Raw genomic sequence first — 20,773 nt, 5'->3', positions numbered from 1 at the left:
TTTGGAGTTTACACTAAGTCCAAACGACTTGAGATGTTAGACATTTTATTTGTGCAATGCTTGAGGTTAGGTTTGCTGGAGTGAGAATTAAAGCACTCGTAGATCAAACATATTTCAGAGCTAAAAGACTGACTTCTGAAGTTTATGAGCTCCTCGATTAACTTGACTCTGCTGGCCCAAATAAGCCAAGTGGCTTTAAAAATTCTTTGCTCAAAGTCTCACCTAGGCCTCTAGCAACATTCTAGACACAAATCTTTTTCCCTAGTCATTGTCTGAAAAGCAATGAATTTAGCACATTGAATTTAGAGTGTTTCACTTGAAAATCAGGTTTTTCATAGGTTTGGATCTCGGTAGCTCAGCACAAATCATGCAGGGCTGTACTTCATCTGGGCTCTGTCTCTCCTGTCTCACAGGTGGGGTCATATGGCGGGCGTCTGAAATACACCATCTCCTACGTGGCGGGCCATAGGGGAACGCCCATCGAAGACGCTGATGTCCAGCTTATCGTGAGTATGGACAAGGGTGAAGGGTTTACAGCCTTTGAGGAAAGTCAATGAATTGAGAGCCGTGGAGAGCCCTCTAAAGGTTCTGCAAATATGTTTTCCTTCTTTTTGCCTTTCAGGGTAATGACATCACCCTGGTTGCTAGGCAGACTTGGCACAGGGGACAGGGGACAAGGGAGTCCCGTCAGTTTGAGGTCATTTTCAAAGAGGTGAGTTTACCCTCCCTTTTATGGATCTGATCTCACTATAAAGCTCCAAACATCACAAACCCTTCAGGCTAATAGATTCTTGGCAGCAGTCTGATTTTGTCTTTTTGGCTGATTTCAGCTTCTTTCATTTATTTTGTGTTTAACCTTATGTGGTTGTTGAATGTCTTGCTTCTGTGCTTGGTTGTTTCTGGTTCTGGGTTTGTTTTAAGAGTGGGTTTTTCCATATTCAGGGTGAAATTTTCGTACGCATCTATAATTCTCTATTCATTTGTTCTGTCATTTTCCATGCAAACTAGCCCCATCCAGTTGGCAGTACTGTACAGGCAGGTGGTACCTGAAATAAGAGCTGGTGTTGCTGTGTCCTTGCTCTCTTCACTGTAGGAATACTGGCGCCGTCCCGATGGGATGCCTGCCACCCGCGAGCACCTGATGATGGTCCTGGCTGACCTGGACGACATCCTGATCCGAGCCTCCTACTACACAGACATGCTGTCGGCCAGCATTGCTGACGTCAGCATGGAGGTGGCCGTGCCCAACTACAGCGGCCTGGCACAGGCTCTGGAGGTGGAGCAGTGCCGCTGCCCGCCCGGGTACCAGGGCCTGTCCTGCCAGGTGAGCCCTGCTCTCTACCACTCCCACTACCATGTCCCTGACCACACCGCTATGATGATCACACCCCCTACCATACCCACAGTTACTGGCACTACAGACAACCCCCAAGGCCTGTTCACAAGCCCGTGGCCATCCTGTAGCATTTCATCTGTAAATGGCACTTACATATATTTCCGGATGTCCTTTGACCTTTGTGTTTTGTCGGCAGGACTGTGCCCCGGGGTACAGCCGCACTGGAGGAGGTCTTTACCTGGGCCACTGCGAGCTGTGCGAGTGCAGTGGGCACTCTGACTCCTGCCATCCAGAGACTGGTATCTGCACGGTATGGGCCACGTCACGCTCCCGCTCCCTGGGAGACAGAGACGTCAAGCAGAATTAACCTTTGAATGCAGGAGTGTCCACTTCTGGTCCTGAAGGCCCCTCAGCCAGTGAATTTAGTGCTGTATTTGTAGTAACAGCAAGGATGAGCAATGCACAAGTTATTCACTCATGACACCCATTTAATGTAACAGCTAATTAATTCAACAAGGACAAGAAATGTAGTCATTTATTTTTATAGCTAATTAATCCCGTAATATGGCTTTGTAATAATCAGACCCAGAAGAATCTGAAACATTCTTCCAGTATGCAGCTGCATGGGCCGTTCCCTCCTAAGAGCCCCTAATAATAGTTGGTTGGGAGTAGCAATAAAACAAAGTATAACAGATCTATCATTCACGCACTGGATTCATAATGCATAGTCCTGGTCTAAAAGGTGTGGTGTACTAACTCACGCAGTAAAGAGGCCTCTCGGTCATTTTCAGAGAGTGGTGACTGTATGTAACCTTTCTGTCCTCTCCCTGTGCTTCCAGAACTGTCTCCACAACACCATGGGGGAGCTGTGTGAACAGTGTGCCCCTGGCTTTTTCGGGGACCCCACTGCTGGGACCCCGGAGGACTGCCAGCCCTGCGCCTGTCCCCACACGGACCCTGACAACCAGTGAGCAGTGACCGCCATTCTCCAGCACGATCCCCAACATACCCACAACCACAGCACAGGCAGCAGAGTGCAGTACAGAGGATAGAGCAGACACTGTTAGCTGCATACATAGCTCACATGTGTACATTTGATCTATTTATATAGCTGGATATATACTGACGTTATTCAGGACAAGCACCCTTAAGTGTTAAGGGTACAATGGAATTGGCCTACCTAAGAATCATACCTGAAACCTTTCAAGCCTAGCTCCTTAACCACATTGTTGCCCATTGTTGGAGCAATGTACGTGTTACAATAAATTTGCTCTCTGTGTGTTTGTTTGCCAGGTTCTCTCCCACCTGTGAGAGCACAGGTAATGGAGGGTACCAGTGTACTGCCTGCCAGCCTGGCTACACAGGCCAGTATTGTGAGCGGTAAGCACCCCCTCTCAACTGTTCTCAGGTCAGCCATCATAGGAGGCGGGCATTCCTTTCAGCAGCACTGCCTGACGTGCTTGTGTGTCTCTCCCCCGCAGCTGTGCCCCAGGATATGTGGGTAACCCTCAGGAGAGGATCAAATGTCGTCCTTACAGCAGTAAGTACCTGCATTGGCTAACGGAGGGATTCATACCGGGGGATGATACTCATACCTAAATGCTGACAGCTTTTCTGGGCTCTGATTGGAGGACACAGCCCTAGGAGTACCCTCACTGGCTCACTAAGTGAGAGGATCCTCCAATAACGGCATTTAATCACTAGACAGGAAAAGACTCACCAAAGTAGTAATATTGAACAATGCAGTGCAGTTCTTATGATTAGGGGCAATAATTACAAGGACAATATTAATTTCTGCCATTCAGGCAAAGAGTGCCAAGGAGCTTGCAAGTGATAAAATTGGCATCTGTAATTATTCATTTTCAAATGTAACCCTTAATAATATGCGATAACAGCTGCTGTGTTTCCAGTCGTGTTGAACTCTGGACTGATCTACTGATGCTAGATGTGTGATTACAGCAGTGCTTGACTTGGTCTTCGTTGCAGATGGAGCCTCCTTGGTGGTCCGGATACACCCAGAGAGAGCAGTGGTGACTCAGGGCAACCCCGTCACCCTCAGATGTCAGGTGACTGGCTCCCCGCCCCACTACTTCTACTGGTCCAGAGAGAGTGGGCAGCCCCTGTCCAGCAACGCGGAGAGGCGCAGACAAGGTAAGCGGCTGATTCCAGAACAGCTGGGCAGAATGGAGGAACAGCTCCACACAGCTCATTGGTTACATTAACAATAACGTATCAGTCAGTGTGCTCACCCAGCATACGCCCCGAATCAAGGAGCACTTCCTCGGTGTGTGGCACCTATTTATTCAGCTGGGTGTGCACTCAAGCTGCTGAGAGATTTGTTTACGATAGCTTATAAAAGCTTATTTTTCTTCTAAAGGCTGCCCCTGTGTGGCAGATTATTGGTGTTAGAGGGGAATGGCTTGAAAAAGATTGCAGTGAAAAGTAACAGCTTTCTAGAAAATTCTGTTCATGCCTTGTTTTTTGGATACTAACAGTGTTGTGCAGCTAGTGTTGAACAGAGCTAAAACAACACATTGACAATACACCAGGTCTGGTGTCTTGACTGAAAGCATTGGTGTTCCTGAGAGTCAGACCCACAGCCTTTTGGCAGCGAGTCCAGCGCTCTGACCAAAGCACCACTCTACGCTGCAGCATGGTTCTGAGTGTCTCTGTCTCCGGCTTTTAGGTGAGGAGCTTCACTTCTCCAGCATCCAGCCCAGCGACGCTGGCGTCTATATCTGCACCTGCCGAGACCTGCGGAGCACCAACCGGAGTCGGGCTGAGATCATCGTTACAGGTAGGTCACAGGTGGGGCTTAAGCACTCCACCCCTACCGGGCTGTGTCAACATTGGAGTAACCCATTTTTACAGTTTACTCCCTAATGACTTGAGGAGTGCTTTGTGGAGATTTCCAGCGCTCATAACAGTTTATCTGTTGTTCTAGTCATTGTCTGTGTTGCATTAGTGTTGTGCTAATGTTCCAGTTCAGTCTTCATGTTCTGTGCCAGTCTCACTCAATAGACTGTGATAGCAGAGCACAAGTTCGATGAAAGGTAACACAATGGACAAATTGGCTTACATTACAGGAGACAATACTCGGTGCTACCGAGCAATTCATGAAAATGTAGGTAAGACTAACACCTCTGTTTCTACAGAAGGCTTTGATCTAGGTTATGCAAATTTACGGTCATTGATTATAAAAGGCAAGCTGTTTTTGTTGAAACATTACAAGAGATTTTTCAGCTTTCTTGCTCTTGTACCAAATTTCTGTATGTGAAATGATTTCTTATAAGTTTATTCCATGAATCAATGATTGGAAAGATTGAATCAAACAAAAGATCCACTGATTATAAAAATAATGAGCTGTTGTTATAGAAACATCATGCAAATGATATTCTTTGTAACTTTCATAACTGGGTAATTACAAATTATGGTAGAGTGTGAGAAATGGTTCTTCAGAATAAAAGTAAGACAAACAAAGCCACATTGCTTTGGTCCAGAAATTTTAAATGTGCTCTCTGCTGATTCTTGATATACTGGCTAACATGGAAAAATTTAAACTTCTGAAGCTATGTTTGCATGTGTGTGTTTGTGTGTGTGTGTGTGTATGTGTGTGCGTGTGTATGTGGTATTTTACACAGTATGTACACACACACAATCAGTTCATTGCTCTCTAAGAAATCCAGAGTGCATACAGTAATAAAATAATGTCTATAATGTCCAGAATATGTGAACATTTTTCAAAAACAGTCTGTCAGATATATAAAGTAGGTGTTTTTATGTAACACCTTTGATTTTTTTTTTGTAAAAAGCTGAGAGGCAAAAAGTGTTAATAAACTCATTGTCTGAGTAGCTTCTGCCATTTTCTACAGACACAGATTCCATTACCAACTCTTTTAAAGCTTATAACGTTTCCTGTTTCAAGACGGCTTATTCAAAATGACCTTTACCTGAATTCTTCCAGCTGTTTCCACCAAACCCATTGAAGTCACCATTGAGGAGCCAAAGACCCAGAGTGTGACCGTGGGATCCACTGTTAGCTTCATCTGTACTGCCAAGAGCAAGGTAACGAAAGGACATAGACCTCTTTTTACAGCCACAGAACTAGGACTTGCTGCTGCATCCTTCTAGTTCACTGGGAAACTATGTGAATGAAATCTGCTTCTGATGAAAGTATGCACACTTTTAATTAGTTTTGCCTTATTTGTTACTCAGATATAAATTAAGTCCTCAGGTTTATTTGAAAATGCAGACACCATTATCCTGGCCAGATTAAGTAGCTTATTTTATAATTTATTTTATATGAGCCAATTACTGATTGAAACAGCTGGAAATCGTCTTAGGCTAAGTAACATTCCCAGAGCCCACCTGGGGTTTGAATGACCTCGCAATGCTAGCTATATGTTTTATTGTGGTGTCGCTGTAGTTATTTGTCGTCACTTGCTTTGGCTGATGTGTTGAGGCTGTCTGTTCTTCTCCCAGTCGCCCGCCTACACCATCGTCTGGACCCGCCAGGGCAACGGCAAGCTGCCCAACCGTGCGATGGACTTTAATGGAATCCTCACCATCCAGAACGTTCAGCCGGAGGACGCCGGGATCTACGTCTGCACGGGCTCCAACATGTTCGCCATGGACGAGGGCACTGCCATTCTCTATGTCCCAGGTTTGTGATCCCACTACAGGGTACCCATCATTCTCTCCTCCCACCAGCCCTACCCCTCCCCGTCCCCGCCTACCACCTCACGCAGTGCATGGCTCCCTGTCCCCCAGGCCCTCTCATGCCCTGTTTCTGTCCTCCATCCCACTCTGAGTAACACCTTCTCTTCGCACCACTCCCTGCTGCCCCCACCTTACCCCGTTTCAGCTTTGATAACCCTGTTCACATAAATGTCCCCTCATGTCCACTTCCACCTGTGCACTCTTCTGTCTTGGTTTTTGATCTCTCAACTGTTTGATCATCTCACTCTCTCTGTGTAAAACCTTTACTTTTGCTTGTCCAGGAAGTGATAGGACACAATTTTTAAAAAACTTATTACAATGAACAGGGACACCCAAGTCAAATATTATGCAAAGGTGCTGAATACCATTTCTATCTGAGTGCTTAGTTTCTTTATTATTCTCAATAGAGAATAAGTATGGCATTTCTAAAGAAAGCAGTCTGGACCATACAGTACCTTAGTCTATCTATCTGTAACACTGCTGATTCAGATAAATAAGCCAGAATATACTCAAAGAGGAACATGAATATCTGCCTGATAACAGAGCAACTAAAAGTCAAAACTGCTACATAACTGTCAATAAGTGCCATCTGCAACAATTCCTCTTTGCAGAAACAGATTTTGAATGTAGAAATAAAATTAATAATGAATTTGAATTCATTCAATTATAGATTAGAACAATGGGCATTTATCTAGTTGTCATTTCAGCCATTTTGTCAGGTTGAAAGCCTGTTGCACAGCATAAAGCATAACCATTATGTTTATTTTAAGATTGTACTTTTACAAGTGTACAGTGTTTGGTGACAGTCTGTTCTGTTTGGGTTCACAATCACTTATTTAGTATTAGATATTTAATATTATATTAGATATTTAATATTATGTTATATGTAATCTAATAATATACAATATTAGAAAGTATTGGACTAACTATGGATATCCTTCCATTTCAGTTGACAGAATAGCAGCAGCATCTTGTGTCAGAAAAGCAGTTAGATGTGACTGAAATCATTTTATCATTATTATTCAAATGACATGCACACATTGATAAAGTTTGCCATTTTGAAAATAGTTGTGTGTCATAAGAGGCTAGTTCATGATACTGAAAACAAAACTCAGTATGCTGTAATTGGCTTTTTTATAGGTGCTAATGTAAGCCTTACTTGGGCACAGCATTGGTTCTGCACTCTGATTTGAGTTAGCCTTAAAAAAAACAGACATACTTTGCCATTCTCACTTGTTGCCAACTACTACAAACCACTTCGCTGGTGACCTATAAGGCATATTTATCTGCTGGCCTCTAGGCCTTGAATAACCTGCACCAGTTAAGATTGACATCATCATTAGTCAGTACACACTGAGAGTTTTTTCAGAGCCTGGTTTTGAAACTTTGAACTATTGACTGTCATTTGTCCTACACCCCAGACAACATCAGAGAATCAGTTGTTGCTTTTCCAGACAATTCCCAGTATTATCCTGTAGAAGATTGCCTCTAACTCCTTGTTTCCTTGTGAAATCTTAGTTTAGCTCATAAAACCAATGGACTGCAAGCTATTTTGGCTTATTTTTTGGCTTGTTTTGGCTTTGTCTAATTAGGTCTGAGTCAACATCTGTATTTTTTATTTCATCTCATTTTGAGATACAGATGAAACAGCATTGCATCACAAGCCCCTGTGTGATTTCTCTATCTCTCAAAATTCCTCTGGGCATAGACTGATGCTTTCATGTGCTGCCTTTGTCTCTGGGTTGCCTCAGTTAGTTTGGTGGTGGTTTCAGTGGGCCTTGAATAGATTTTCTAGATTTTCTGTGCTTACTATTTCCTTACTAGCAGGGTGTTGGTATTTGGCGTTCTTCCTTTTTACGTGCTAGAAAAGAGATTCCCTGTCCCCCCTCCTCTTTTTGGGACGTGGACCGGTTATTTCGGTGACAGTTCGTGTCTGCCCCCCCACCCCCCCACCCCCTTCACCCACAGGGTGTACTGGTTGTTGAGGTGTGAGAACGATGTGGGGGAGTACCTCTGGGACTAAACGTGAAAGAGGATGGTTTTACCCTCCCGACAGAGAGAGACGTTGTGGTCCCTCTTGCTGCTGTTCACTCCAACATGTGGGATAAAACTGAACACTGGAATAACAAATGATAATTCAAAAAAAGATTTAGTACTTCCTTGATTGATAGTATGAATGTTATTGTTTTAAATGGTGCTCTTGACTATACAACAGGTACAACCTCTTAATCAATGGATGTTTTTAGAGGAATGGGTCTTAACCCCAAGTTTAAAAAGCTGTATATTTTTTACCTGATTGAATATTTCTGCTTCATTGCGTATTTCCAGGAGAGATACTCTTGGTTTAGTGGCATCTCAATTCATGGCATTTCCCTCCACATAACCAGTATTTTGTTTTCATTTTCATTTTTTTTTTTTGTTAGATCAATCATAGTATTGAAGGACTGTATACAGTGGAGCTCATAAACATTGCATCACACATGCACCAAACACACAAATTTTTCTACAGTGGAGGAAGTAATGTCTATATTCCTGTCCTCAGATTCAGAGAGCACGCTGTTTCTACTATAAAGGCCTCATCCTAGAATTAATTTTACCATTTACATTCAAAAGCTTGAAAAATATAAGGTTTAAAAATTGGGTAGTTTGATTTGTGAAAAATAGAAACACAGGTGATAAATAGTAACAGTTTTAAAATGGTAAATGATTTATAAACTGTATAATAGATTACTGCAGAAGCAGTTCAATTCACTTTTCAAATACTTTAAAACATGCATTTCACATTTTATAGAGCTGTGCACTAATTTACAAACCAACAAATAGCTTTTTAATGCATCTGTATTTGGAAATAATTCCAAAATTCAGCCAGAAGAAGTGTTTCAAAAGCATGAGTGCTGTTTTTTCAGTGCTGTACCATTCCTTAGTTTGTTTCATAGTCAGTGTCATAGGTTTTGCTGTGTGTGAATTTGCAGTCATATCGGTAAAAAAAAGCACATCCTTTTTTGATGTTGATCTTCTTTTTGCTCTAGACCACTTCAGCAGGGTGGTCTGTTCTCAGTGTTGCTATGATGTTTACTCCCAAATAACTGCTGTTTTGTACACATCCCATAATCCGTTAATGAGTGTTGCTATGTTGAAACATTTGCCCAGGTGCTATTTCGCCATATATAGTCATAGAAATTTGTTGATTTTTTTTTTTTTTTATTATTGCTGAAAAGAATCCTGTTGTTTGTATATGTATATATATGCCAGTGTACTATTTATCTGAACTGTGAAGTTTTTCACATGTATAAAGAGCTAAATTTTGTCTCTGGATCGATTCAAACAATAAAAAGGGACGCAAGGCAAAAATTGTCTGGGTAAGAGTGAAGTGGCTTTCCAACACATGAGACATATTCAGGTAGCTACAAGGCTGAAATCAGTTGATGGAATGTTTGACTATTGATGATATGAGTGTGACAAAATATTATAAGCTGAGGTAAAGGTTGCCTAATGTGTGAGTCCAGGTGGTTAACTGGTGGTAGGAGGCATTTAGACATATATTTTTTTGTTATATTTCTCCAGTGCAATTTCAGAAAAAGTCTATCCACTAAAATCTATCCACTTCTTTTAGTGAAAGAAACAACTACAGTGGGATCAGTTATGGGGAACTGTCACAATTGTGAGTTCAACAGAAGTAAAGCTTTTACATACAGTTTGTAAATGTACATTACTAACCTGCATGCTTTCTTGTATGGCTGTCATTTCATTGTATGCCTTTTTCATGACCTTTGCATTCATGTGTTCACATCTTACAGGTTGTTAATTATGAGCATTGATTGATCTCAGACTGTTTTTAGACATTAATGGTCCAATAGGCATTTTTTCTTCTTCAATACAAGATGGTAAGTTGGGTGTCCTTAAGAAAATGTGGGGTCCCAGGGCAGTGATCAATAGGCCAGTAACCTTTTCTTAAAAGTCAATGAAACTCAAGGAGAATTGTGGAAAAAAAAGGTGCTGGTGAAAATATTGACCACCTCCCATTCGCTTCATGAAAGATGAAACCCTGGTTATGCATGAATCTTATGGTATACTGTGTGTGAAGCAGTCAAGGTACCTGCATACAGATTGTGCTATGAGAAATATGTTGGTGTTGTGTTATTAGCATGTTGGTCACAGATCTGGATTTGTTACCCTAAAGCTGAACCGGCACTGAGATGTCATGCAATCTTACAGAGTGAAATGTAAGCTGCATGTCACCTTACAGCACTCCACTATGAACCTGTATACAATAACAAAATTTCTCAATTCTAGTAATAAGCCTGGCATCCCAACCCAAAAGCCCAGTCAGTGGCTCACAGACCCGTATTAAACAATACACGTAATTATGGTCTTTTTCTTCAGAAATGTGTGCATTTAAAGATCCACACCCTAAACTGCCCAAGCAAGGAGTTCTATTATTGGTGACCAGTTTTACAAATAATATCTCCACATCCATTTTTGTGGGCTGCTTTATTGTTATGACTCTTGTTAACAAGAACTCCAATTACTCCCTTTTAATATGATTATTTATTTATCCTTCATTTTTTCTGATAGTCCCATGGACATTTAAAATGTATTCTGATCTAGCCATGAGGACAGTATAGCTACAGCACAACAATGAATCAAGCTGGGCTTGAGGAGAATGTTACCCAGGAAATTTTTGCAGTTCTAGTCCTCCAGTCCTATAATGATTTTGTTCCTAGTGATACCTTTAGCTAAAAATCCTACAGTCCCTGGGAATGTAACCAAACGACTTTGCCAGAACCTCAATGAAGCAATTAACACTTGATGTTGATTAGTAACCAGAGCTGTTTTGCAAGTCAAGGACCAGCCTTACTGCCAGTAATTGGAGGGTGAAGGTTCTCCAAAATTGGTGGACCTGTTATGTGTTATCAGTTACTCATTGATTTGAATCAGTCATACTGCTTGGCTTTTGAGAGCAAAGTGTACTGATTGGTTTAAACAATTCAGTGACTGGCAGCCCATTGTACTGTGGCTCCACCCATTATGGGGGTCTCAAAGCCTCACTCTCCTGTTAGCACTTGATGGGACTAACATGCAGGTTCAGTAAAGCCCATGTTCTTGGGAGGCCACTAGACGATGCCAGCGCCAGCTTTCTCTCCGTGTCCATTCGGCTGTCGTTCTGAGTTTTGTGGAGTCTCACCTGCCAGTCTCTGCCTGTCCCTCATTCACAGAGGCCTCACAGACTCAGATGTTTTACACGGCCTATGAAATGTTTGAAGGACACAGAGCGCGTAAGTCCAGCATGGCGTCCTCTCTCTCCCCAGAGAACTTCATTACGCATGCACTCATCACCATCTCTCTTTTTTTTTTTGCCTCCACCCCCACCCTCATCATTGAGGTGGAGGTCTCAGCATGGATTCCATGTGACTCAATGCTCATGCACAGTAAACCCCACACAGGGCATGGGACCAATGTCAACCTGACAAAGACAAACAAGTAATCAGATGTGAGAAATAGATTGCATCATGCACTATTCATCTTGGCCGTTTCACATAATATCCTCTTTGACAATATAAATAATATAATGGTGCTCCTTATAAACATTCCTGCATAGGTTTTAGACCAGGGTACCACACTGGTTCCGGCTCTTGTTCATTGTAGACTGCACGTGAGCATTCTGTGGCACCAGCCTGTCTCATCTGGTTCATTCTGCCCTCAGTGCTGGAAGACTGCATGCTTATTGATGGGGGGGGGGGGCATCTCACTCTGTGATTGGCTCTGGTTATTAGCAAGTCTGTGCACCTCTTTATGTCCCAGCTCACAAAAGTCTAGTGAGCAGCTGCAGTCCTTCCTGCTCTTCCAGAAATGCACATGCATGTTGTTTGTGGTAAAAACTGCATTTTAAAGCGTTGGCAAAATGCACTCAAACATGCATGTGCAAGTGTGTCCCATAGCTGCTACACCTGTCAGTCACACAGTGAGCAGACCCCCCCGGCCCCCTAGCCCCCATCCCCCCCCCCCCCCCAGCCTCCAACACTCCATCAGCACGGCATCACGCTTGAGACGCGTGGGGGTCACAAACAGAGCACGTCCGCTCCGGATCACTCATTGCAGTGCAGACATCATGGTGTGCTGTTTTACAAGCGCCTCGTACATCACACATCGCATCTGCACTCGGGGTGGCATGGCTGCCAGCTACCATGCACTGGTGTCAGCAGTGGGAGCTCACGTCATTCATGTCATCAGACTTGGACTAACCTTTATTAAAAGAAACTGGAAATGAAGCACCACTGAATGTGTTGTAAATGCCATTGTAAGATGTTTGTGAATGAAATGTGTGTGGTATGGGGCATATGGCACCAGAACTATGCCCTGTTAGTACTGACCAGCTATATGGGTAATTCCAGGAATATAGGTGGGTGAGTGGGGTTCACGATCATCAGTAGCATAGATTTATGTTGCTGTAAATGAGAGCAGACAGCTTAGACCTGCTGATACATATTATAACCAGATATTTTTTTTCTTCCCCAAGACTTTATTGAGGTTTATGGTCATCTCAGCATTGTTCAAACTCAGCATTAAATCTGTAACTTCTTAAAACAAAATTTAATTTAAAAAGCCATATAAGCCTGTTTTGAAACCATATATGGCACACCACACCTGATCATGTAGCAGCCTGTAGAGCTGTCATCATATACAGGTGAGAAATCATGTTAACTCCAGAGGAATAACCACCTCTTTAGAGATTGTCACCATCCCCTAAAGAGTTGGGGTTGGGGGATAATAGGTATTTTTACAGCATCTCTTCAGAGACTGAATCTTAGGCCACAGCTTAGTGTGGAGATTAGATAACTTGGTAGCCCTCCCCCTGCTGTGAAATGGGGCTTTATTTTCTGATGCCCTGGGATCTTATGGGATTGAGTCCGGGGCTCGATGCCTAGCACTGTGTGGCTGGGACAATGCCCTTGTCAAACTCGGCCTTCCGCTCCTTATCTGCCTTGCCTATATGGAGGGACTCTGGTGCCAAGACCAGGAGCAGCTCCTCCTCAATCACTGTACTTGTCAGCACATTGTGTAGGCTTAGAGGGACAATCACCAGACAAAAGCAGTTGATGCTACGCCCCATTAAATTATACAAGCAAACATATTTCATGGGGAGCACTGACACTCATTAACGTGACCTTTTCCCCATGGTTGTTATGGTTTTTGCACAGAAGATCATACAGGGTGAATTGCAGTGCTATGAAAGAACAGTCAAACTTGACAGCAAATAAGAAGCCTTTTACAAGGCAATGCAAATATTTTGAATTTACCCCTGTGCCTGTGCCCAGTACGGTTTGAATATGCCTCTTTAAAAATGGCTGCTCATGCAAGTCAAGTACATGGTTCATCATCACATTTGCTGGTGGAGAATACGGTATATGGTAGTGTGGAGAGTCGATGGATGGATGCTAAGTAGGTAAGTGTTTGAATGCCTGATATACAATCAGTAGTAACTGGCATATGATAAGTGGTGATTTTATCTTGACTTTTGGTTGAATAACAGAATGGAAAAAAACTTTCATTGATTGAGGTAAAGGATCTGGATTAATCAAATCAAGGTAAAATAAATTTTTAATAGTTCAATCTACAATGCAGCTTTCACTGCATTACATTATTTTATTGGCTTGTGACAGAGGAGTTATTCTGTTGTCATTCTGTAGACATCCTATTACTTTATTGAAGTGCCTATAATTGAAATTGGACATTTCAGAGATGGATAGCGTCAGACATGAGTCACAATAGGTAGATTTATTATGTAATAACTGCAAAAACGTTTTTTTGCTTGGCCACACATGGCATTAAAATTGGACTTCATTGTGCTCATTTGATGTTTAAAGCCATTGAATCAGTTTGCATTTAATCTCATTCAAAGGGATATCTAATATATGCTGAAAGATGCTATTGATTGAGAAAAATGCCTTTAGCATATGCCTGCTCACAGTTTATTAAGTCTGCAGAATCCTAGATGTGAATAATGCCTTTGTCACATTGAGCATCTTTTATTTGAGGTGTGCAGTGTGCCTTTTGGCCTGAATGAGGCCCCTGGAGACATTTGCTTGGTGAGGTGTCCTCCTGACCTCTGAACTTTGCTGATGTGACCTCTGCCTCACTGTAGCTGCTGAGGGAGCTCAGCCTGTGGCCACCGTCCACCCGCCCGTGCTGACCATCCAGCAAGGCCAGCGAGCGGAGTTCCGCTGCACCGTCACAGGAAACCCCACCCCAGCTATCGAGTGGATAGGTAAAGAAAGAGTTACTCTGCAGACCATCATGATGACCTCTGAGTACCACACAGAAAAAAAAACAGTTTTATAAAAATAGCTCACCTTTGTTTTGTATCTTGCCCTATAATATGATGCATTTTATTACATTTCATGCAGAGTGTTGAAGTTTATTGTAGGACTGTAAGGGTAGGCTGACAGTGTAGCATAGTAGTAAGGAGCAGCACATGTAAACACAAGGTTGCTGGTTCAATTCCTCACTGGCGCAGACCTTTCTGTACCCGTGGGCAAGGTACATAACCCACAAATTGCCTCAGTAAATATCCAACTGTATAAATGGATAACATGTAAAAATTGTAGTCTATGTAAGTCACTCTGGATAAGAGTGTCTGCTAAAGGACAGTAATGTAATGTAATGTGGGACTGCTGCTAGACAGCTCCTCTAATCTTTTTTCTGACCTCTGGACTGTGTGCAGGAGGTCCAGGCAACCGGATCACTCCCAACGCCATCATCCGCGGAGGGGTGCTCACCATCCCGGCGGTGGAGCGCTCAGACGAAGCTGAGTATATCTGCAAGGCCCTGAACACTCACGGGGAGCACACTGCACGAGCGATTCTCTACGTTCACAGTACGTTCCCAGGAACAGGTCATGTGATCAGGGTCCGTGGTAGGTCACCTCTTTGCTCACACCTGTGTGTGTGTGTGTGTGTGTGTTTAACAGGTGCCAGCCTACCCCATGTCCAAGTGAGCCCCCAGCGGGTGACGATCAACGAGGGTGAAACCCTGAGACTCTACTGCCGGGCTGGGGGGACGCCTAGCCCTGGCCTCACCTGGAAGAAACATGGAGGTGAACTCCCCAGACAGGTGAGCCTCTGTTCCCTCTCCAAAATCCTGTTCTGTTATGCTCTATCCTCTGCCTCAATCTCTGGATCACAACAAGCCTCTACATTGATTGATTACTTGAAAGTGACTTAAAGTTGCGCCTCCTGGTTCTGGTTGCTCTAAGGTGTTAAAGCGGTTAAAGAGATGTCTGAGATGGTTTGTGGAGTTTTATTGCTGTATTTTTGACTTTTGTTCCTCATTTCTTTCCTTCTTTCCTCCATGTCTTGTCTTTGGTTCAGGCCATTCCTTCTCATGGTTTCCATCAGTTTAAAACCAACAGTGTTGATGTATTACAGAGACGCATTGAGGAGCTTCAGGTCTGTCTGTGTGTCTGCTGTCCGTTTCACCACCCTGCTTGCTATCCTCTGTTGCCTCCATATGCCCTCAACTAAGTGCATGATTTAAATCTGTCCTAAATTCACGTAACACCTGTTAATGTACTGCAAGCAAACCATGGTACTCACAGTTAAATGACCAACGATGATTTTTTTCAAAGATACCAATTCTCTTAGCAAATGGTTTCAATCCTGCTATGTGTAGAATGCGAGTTACTATGTTACATTGATGGAAAGAGGTTGTGACAGGAAATTTTTATTTTTTTAGCCTATTTTTGTGCACCCCTCCTTTTCATGCTTTTATAAAGTATTGTCCTTTTTATTTAAACTTTTTTTCACTATGTACAGTAATCAAGTTTATTCAATTTAATTCAATTTTATTTCATTTATTGGTCAGTTGCATACCCATATCTGTACAGACTAGGGTCCTTTTTGTTAGAATTCCAATAACTATTTGAGTATTAATTGTCCTTTTTACACATATTTAATTGCATTTCAGTTTAAAACTCCATGTCCCGTGTGTGAAGGCAGCATTTTGTAGCCTGTTTTCTTAGGCGTCAGAGCCCCCTGCTGCCCCACAGCATTGAGTCAGCTTTTCCCAGGGAGCGTTCAGGCCTGCTGTGCAGCCGGGCAGAAATTCTGTGTGCGGTAGCAAACGGTCCGCTTTGAAAGCCTGCTAATGGGCTCAGCCTCTCATTCAGTGACCCCATCATGTTAGGAGTGGTTCGTATCATTTCCCTTGCGGTCGACTGGAGGCGTGTGAGCTGAGCGCCTTTGTCTGCCGGGCTTACTCCCCACCTCCCCCCGGACACTGTAATCCCCACCCTTTTAAATTCTTTCTGTACGTGTACATCAAACCCCAGACTGTCCCCAGTTTTGTGTTTTATCGTGTTATCTTTATGTCGAGTGATGTACAAACAAAAGAGCTTCTGGGGTTTCCTATGCAGTCCAGCCCACCAGCACAGCCTGTACCCACCTCGTTGTACTGTGTCAGGGGCAGTACTGGAGGGGTGTGGGGTGCTGCCGTTGAGGTTCAGCCAGTACCTGTCTGAGGAACGCGTGCTCAAATTGCGGCATGGATTGATTGCGTTCACAGGATTGACTGGTTTCTGATTTATGAGTGGATTTAATTTTTTGCATCTGAGTGAGCAATATGACAATATGCAAAATCAAGAAATAATGTTGTCAAAAAAAAAAACTTCTCATGGCGGTTCTTGTTGAAGCAAGTTGCTTACACTTGTTTCTAATGGATTATCTTTGTATGTTATGCTCACTTCACGTTTACAACTTGAATGAGAAGCTTCTAGAGTAAGAAGGGATGCAGTGAATACAGTTTTGACTTGCAAATGAAACTTGTTACGATTATTTAGTGTAAGTTTTTACATCAGTGGGAATGTTTGGTAAAAGGCTTTTGGTAAAGGCTTAAAGGAAAATTTTGTATTGCTTGTAGTGTACCGGGATATTGACTCTAGAAAATTTTTCTAACCACCCTCAGCAGTGCTCACCACTAAAATGAACCATAATCAATAATATAATAATAGTAATTATTAATACGGTGGAAATTATATTAATAATAATGTACATTATGGTCATATTAATGACACTATTAATAGAAATATGATTAATATTAATCATACTAATGATTACGATAATCATTGTTATAATATTCATGATGATACTAAACGAAAGTAACTCTTGCTCAAAAGATGGATGGATGGATGAAGATTACATCATATTGTTTATCCATTGTGCTTTTGAGAGGTAATTTTTTGTCAACAAAGTAATACCTGCCAATACATGTTCCGATGATCATAGAAAACATACAGTGTTCATCACAAAAGAATTAGTCTTAAAGTCATCCATCTGATGAAGTCTGAAGAAAACTCAAAGATCAATGTCAAAAAAAGTCAAAAAGTCAAAAGTCAGCTTTATTGTCAATTCTCCAATATGCACAGGACATACGGAGGATTGAAATTGCGTTTCTCTCAGACCCACGGTGACAATACAACAGTTGACATAACACAGTGACACTGTTTAATGTTTATTTCTGCCACAGGTATTACTTAGGACATTCTTCATGAAACTAAATTTTTAATCATTCAGTTATTATTAGTTGTTCTATTGCAGTGGAGTTTTTGCTTGTTAGGTAAGTATTACACTTTTTATGCTTACCATTTATTTTGGGTTCTTATTTGAATTCCCAATCTGTTATTTTAACATTAAAGTACGTATCTGTACTTATATTATAGTTTATAATTTGACGCAAGTTAATGAGCCACAATTTGCAGTGAATCATAATGTACCCAAAATGCCTTCCTCACAGCAAGTGGTGGGTAAGAGAATTGTGACACAGCAATTGTAACACTGATATCGTGACACAGCGGTGAGAAATTACTCGTTGAACCACATGATGAAGAGTTTTGGTGGAAGGGTATCCCACAGTTCTCACAGTGGGCATCACCCTGCCCCCCCCGCCCCTCCCAGCAGCCCTCCTGCCCCAGCTCACTGCTTGCCCCACCCTCCACAGGCCCGCATGGAGCGCACGGACATTGGCACCCTCCTTATACCCAACATCCGGGTCACTGATGCGGGTACCTACCTGTGTGTGGGCACTAACTCCATCGGCTCCTCGGAGGCACGCATCGAGGTGACCGTGGCGCGAGGTGAGCGGCCTTGCCAGCCCGGAGCTGCAGGCTCATTTTGACCTTTGTGCTGTGCGTTGACCTTTGCCCAGCTCCTCGGGTTGCTGCTTGTATTATTGCAGTTCTTGTATACATGGTGGCACCCATGACAGCAGTGTTGACTGGTGGATTGACACATTTGGAAGTGCTCAGTCATATTTTGCGCGCACTGATGAGCTTGTGAATTTTGACAACGAGTGAAAAATATAAAAATGTAAAAATCAGAGCTGCGTGCTTGTGAACCTGTTTTGAAGGCAAGCATTTAAAAATGTGGTATGTAATGACATTTAGAATGGATGTTGCTCATTGGGATGGTGATACTATTTAAATGCTGTGCTTATACTGATATGCATTTACAAACTTGCATCCTGTTCAATATCTAGCAGACACAGTTTCCTCGGCGATCACCATCCAGCCCTCCATCGCCACTGTGCAGGAAGGACAGTCAATCGACCTCAACTGTGTTGTCCCCGGAAACCCCCCACCCTCTGTCACCTGGCTAAGGGCGGGCGGGCTCCTTTCGTCCAATCACCAGGTGCGTGCTCTCACTCACACACAGAACCACACACAGACACACACGCACGTCCATGTCGTCTTGGTAACTTACGGGCTGTTATGATAGCTGCACTCCTTCCCTGGGCTAACTTTCCAAGGTGGCCAGCCAAATTAATGCTTAACTGCACCAGGCTGGCAATAAAGCTGATTTATGCCCCGAAGGTCATGTGCCCCACGCAGTATGTGCCCTTATGGGTTTCAGCGAATGGGATACTTTTTGTGTTATGTGCAGCCTGAAAAACATGCAGCTTCCTGTTCCCACACTGAGCGACTGAAAGCGTTTTCTGTTCCCCTGAGTTATGTCCCAGCGGGATAACTTCCAAGCCAGTGTCGTGTTGCATTTGACAGCCTTTTAAGAGGCACATTTCCACTCAGGGAAAGGTGAGATATCACATCACAGTCTGTCACATTGGTGTCGTTCAGAGGAAGAAGCTCTAACATTTCACCAGGGCTAGCCTTGTGGAACTCTGTAGTTCGTCTGACCAAACTGTGTCTCTGTGTGTGTGTGTGCGTGTGTGTGTGTGTATGTTCATGTGTGCCTGTGTCTGTGTGGATTTGTCTGTGTGCAATATATGTTTGTGTGTGTATATGTTATATGTTCTGTGTGTGTGTGTGTGTGCGTGTGTGTGTGTGTATGTTTCTGTGTGTCTGCGTGTCCATGTTCGTCTGGCTGCGCCTGTGTTGCCACGCGTGCGTGTGTCTCTGTTTGTTTGGCACCAGGTTCTGGGAAACCAGCTCCGGATCCTGCAGGCCTCTCAGGATGACTCCGGGGAGTACATCTGCAGGGCGGAGGGTGGGCCGACCGTGCGCCAGGCGTCCGTGTCCGTCTCGGTGACTGCCAGCTCCTCCCGTAAGTGGAGCGGGGGTTTATTATTGCAGCAGAGGCAGGCTCACTCCTTCAGCACCAGCCGTATCCACAGCCAGTTAGCGTGTTATTTTCACTCCCGTGTGTTTGCCCAGCAGACACGCTTCCTCAGGCTGACTTACGACCGCTTGCGGTTTATCATGTATATTTGCCATTTATTCACATGGGAAAATTCAGTACATCACAACAGATAATTACGCATGCAGCAGTGGTAGGTGAATGACTAAAACGTAAACAGAAAAAAGAAACATGGTTGTCACATTACTCTAATGCCCCCCAGAGGTTGTAGTTGAACGCACAAATATTATGGACAAGACTGATCCATGGTGATTGAAACAGCTGTTATTAGTATATGTTCTGTTTTTGAACTCAGTACGTTAGCTTTTTCTGAGAGCACAGCAGCAGTATCCTGCTAGGGGAGCGAATCTGTGGCCTTCTTGGCACGCGTCCAGCATGCAAACCCCTGATGCCCCAGGCATTGACATACCTGACCCAACACCTCTGGAGCTGGGACGAACGGACCCTTGTGAAGTTGCCAGTTTATGCAAACGCCAGTGGATGAAGGGCCATGTCAGAGGTGTCACTGTGCAGTGTTATTGTAGCATTATTGCTTGCACAAGGAGGTGGGCTCTAACCCCTCTGGTTGCGACCTTGTGCCCCTGGAGCAGGCCTACAGACGCCCATCATCTCCATTGAGCCCCACAGCGCCGTGGTGCGGCTGGGCGAGTCAGCCAGCTTCCGGTGCCGCGTCTACAGCGGAGCGCAGCCCGTGCGCCTGGAGTGGAAGCTGTCCAGCAACCAGCCGCTGCCAGGTAAACACCCAGATATGCTTTACCTGTCATTTCAGGTGTTTGCCAAAATATTGCTCCTGGGGTAGGTATTTGTGTACAACAAATGGATATTTCCATATAGATCCCCACCTTTAGCCTCCCATAGTACTCCGTAAGGATCATTCAAGTATCAGTCCTAGTGGTAATCTCATTTGTAAGCATTACTTTGACGGCCTACAGTCACCCTTTACATGTAAGTTTGTATCAAATAATTATGTGCTCATATGGTTTAATTTTACTTTGTGTGACACAGCTGTTAACATTCAGCACTATTTAGAATCTCAGCACATTGTGAGCATTATACAGAGCCTATTGTAACTGCG

General features: G+C 43.4%; 1 protein-coding gene across 1 annotated transcript in view; it reads left to right on the top strand.

The window, feature by feature from the left end:
- hspg2 (heparan sulfate proteoglycan 2) overlaps positions 1-20,773 on the top strand; it is a 116,503-nt gene that overhangs the window by 77,131 nt on the left and 18,599 nt on the right. The window contains exons 35-54 of the mRNA XM_036532836.1: positions 414-506; positions 623-712; positions 1,094-1,324; positions 1,533-1,646; positions 2,176-2,303; positions 2,630-2,716; positions 2,818-2,876; positions 3,323-3,487; positions 4,023-4,133; positions 5,301-5,401; positions 5,819-5,999; positions 11,272-11,331; positions 14,199-14,321; positions 14,778-14,930; positions 15,024-15,166; positions 15,424-15,501; positions 18,047-18,182; positions 18,584-18,735; positions 19,476-19,605; positions 20,289-20,432. Of these exons, the coding sequence (XP_036388729.1) occupies positions 414-506; positions 623-712; positions 1,094-1,324; positions 1,533-1,646; positions 2,176-2,303; positions 2,630-2,716; positions 2,818-2,876; positions 3,323-3,487; positions 4,023-4,133; positions 5,301-5,401; positions 5,819-5,999; positions 11,272-11,331; positions 14,199-14,321; positions 14,778-14,930; positions 15,024-15,166; positions 15,424-15,501; positions 18,047-18,182; positions 18,584-18,735; positions 19,476-19,605; positions 20,289-20,432 (2,479 nt within the window). The remainder of the gene's footprint in view (positions 1-413; positions 507-622; positions 713-1,093; positions 1,325-1,532; positions 1,647-2,175; positions 2,304-2,629; positions 2,717-2,817; positions 2,877-3,322; positions 3,488-4,022; positions 4,134-5,300; positions 5,402-5,818; positions 6,000-11,271; positions 11,332-14,198; positions 14,322-14,777; positions 14,931-15,023; positions 15,167-15,423; positions 15,502-18,046; positions 18,183-18,583; positions 18,736-19,475; positions 19,606-20,288; positions 20,433-20,773) is intronic.

Source organism: Megalops cyprinoides, chromosome 7 (genome assembly GCF_013368585.1).
Source record: "Megalops cyprinoides isolate fMegCyp1 chromosome 7, fMegCyp1.pri, whole genome shotgun sequence".
In the NCBI taxonomy this organism is placed as follows: Eukaryota; Metazoa; Chordata; class Actinopteri; order Elopiformes; family Megalopidae; genus Megalops; species Megalops cyprinoides.
This window is presented reverse-complemented; position numbering and strand designations above follow the sequence as displayed.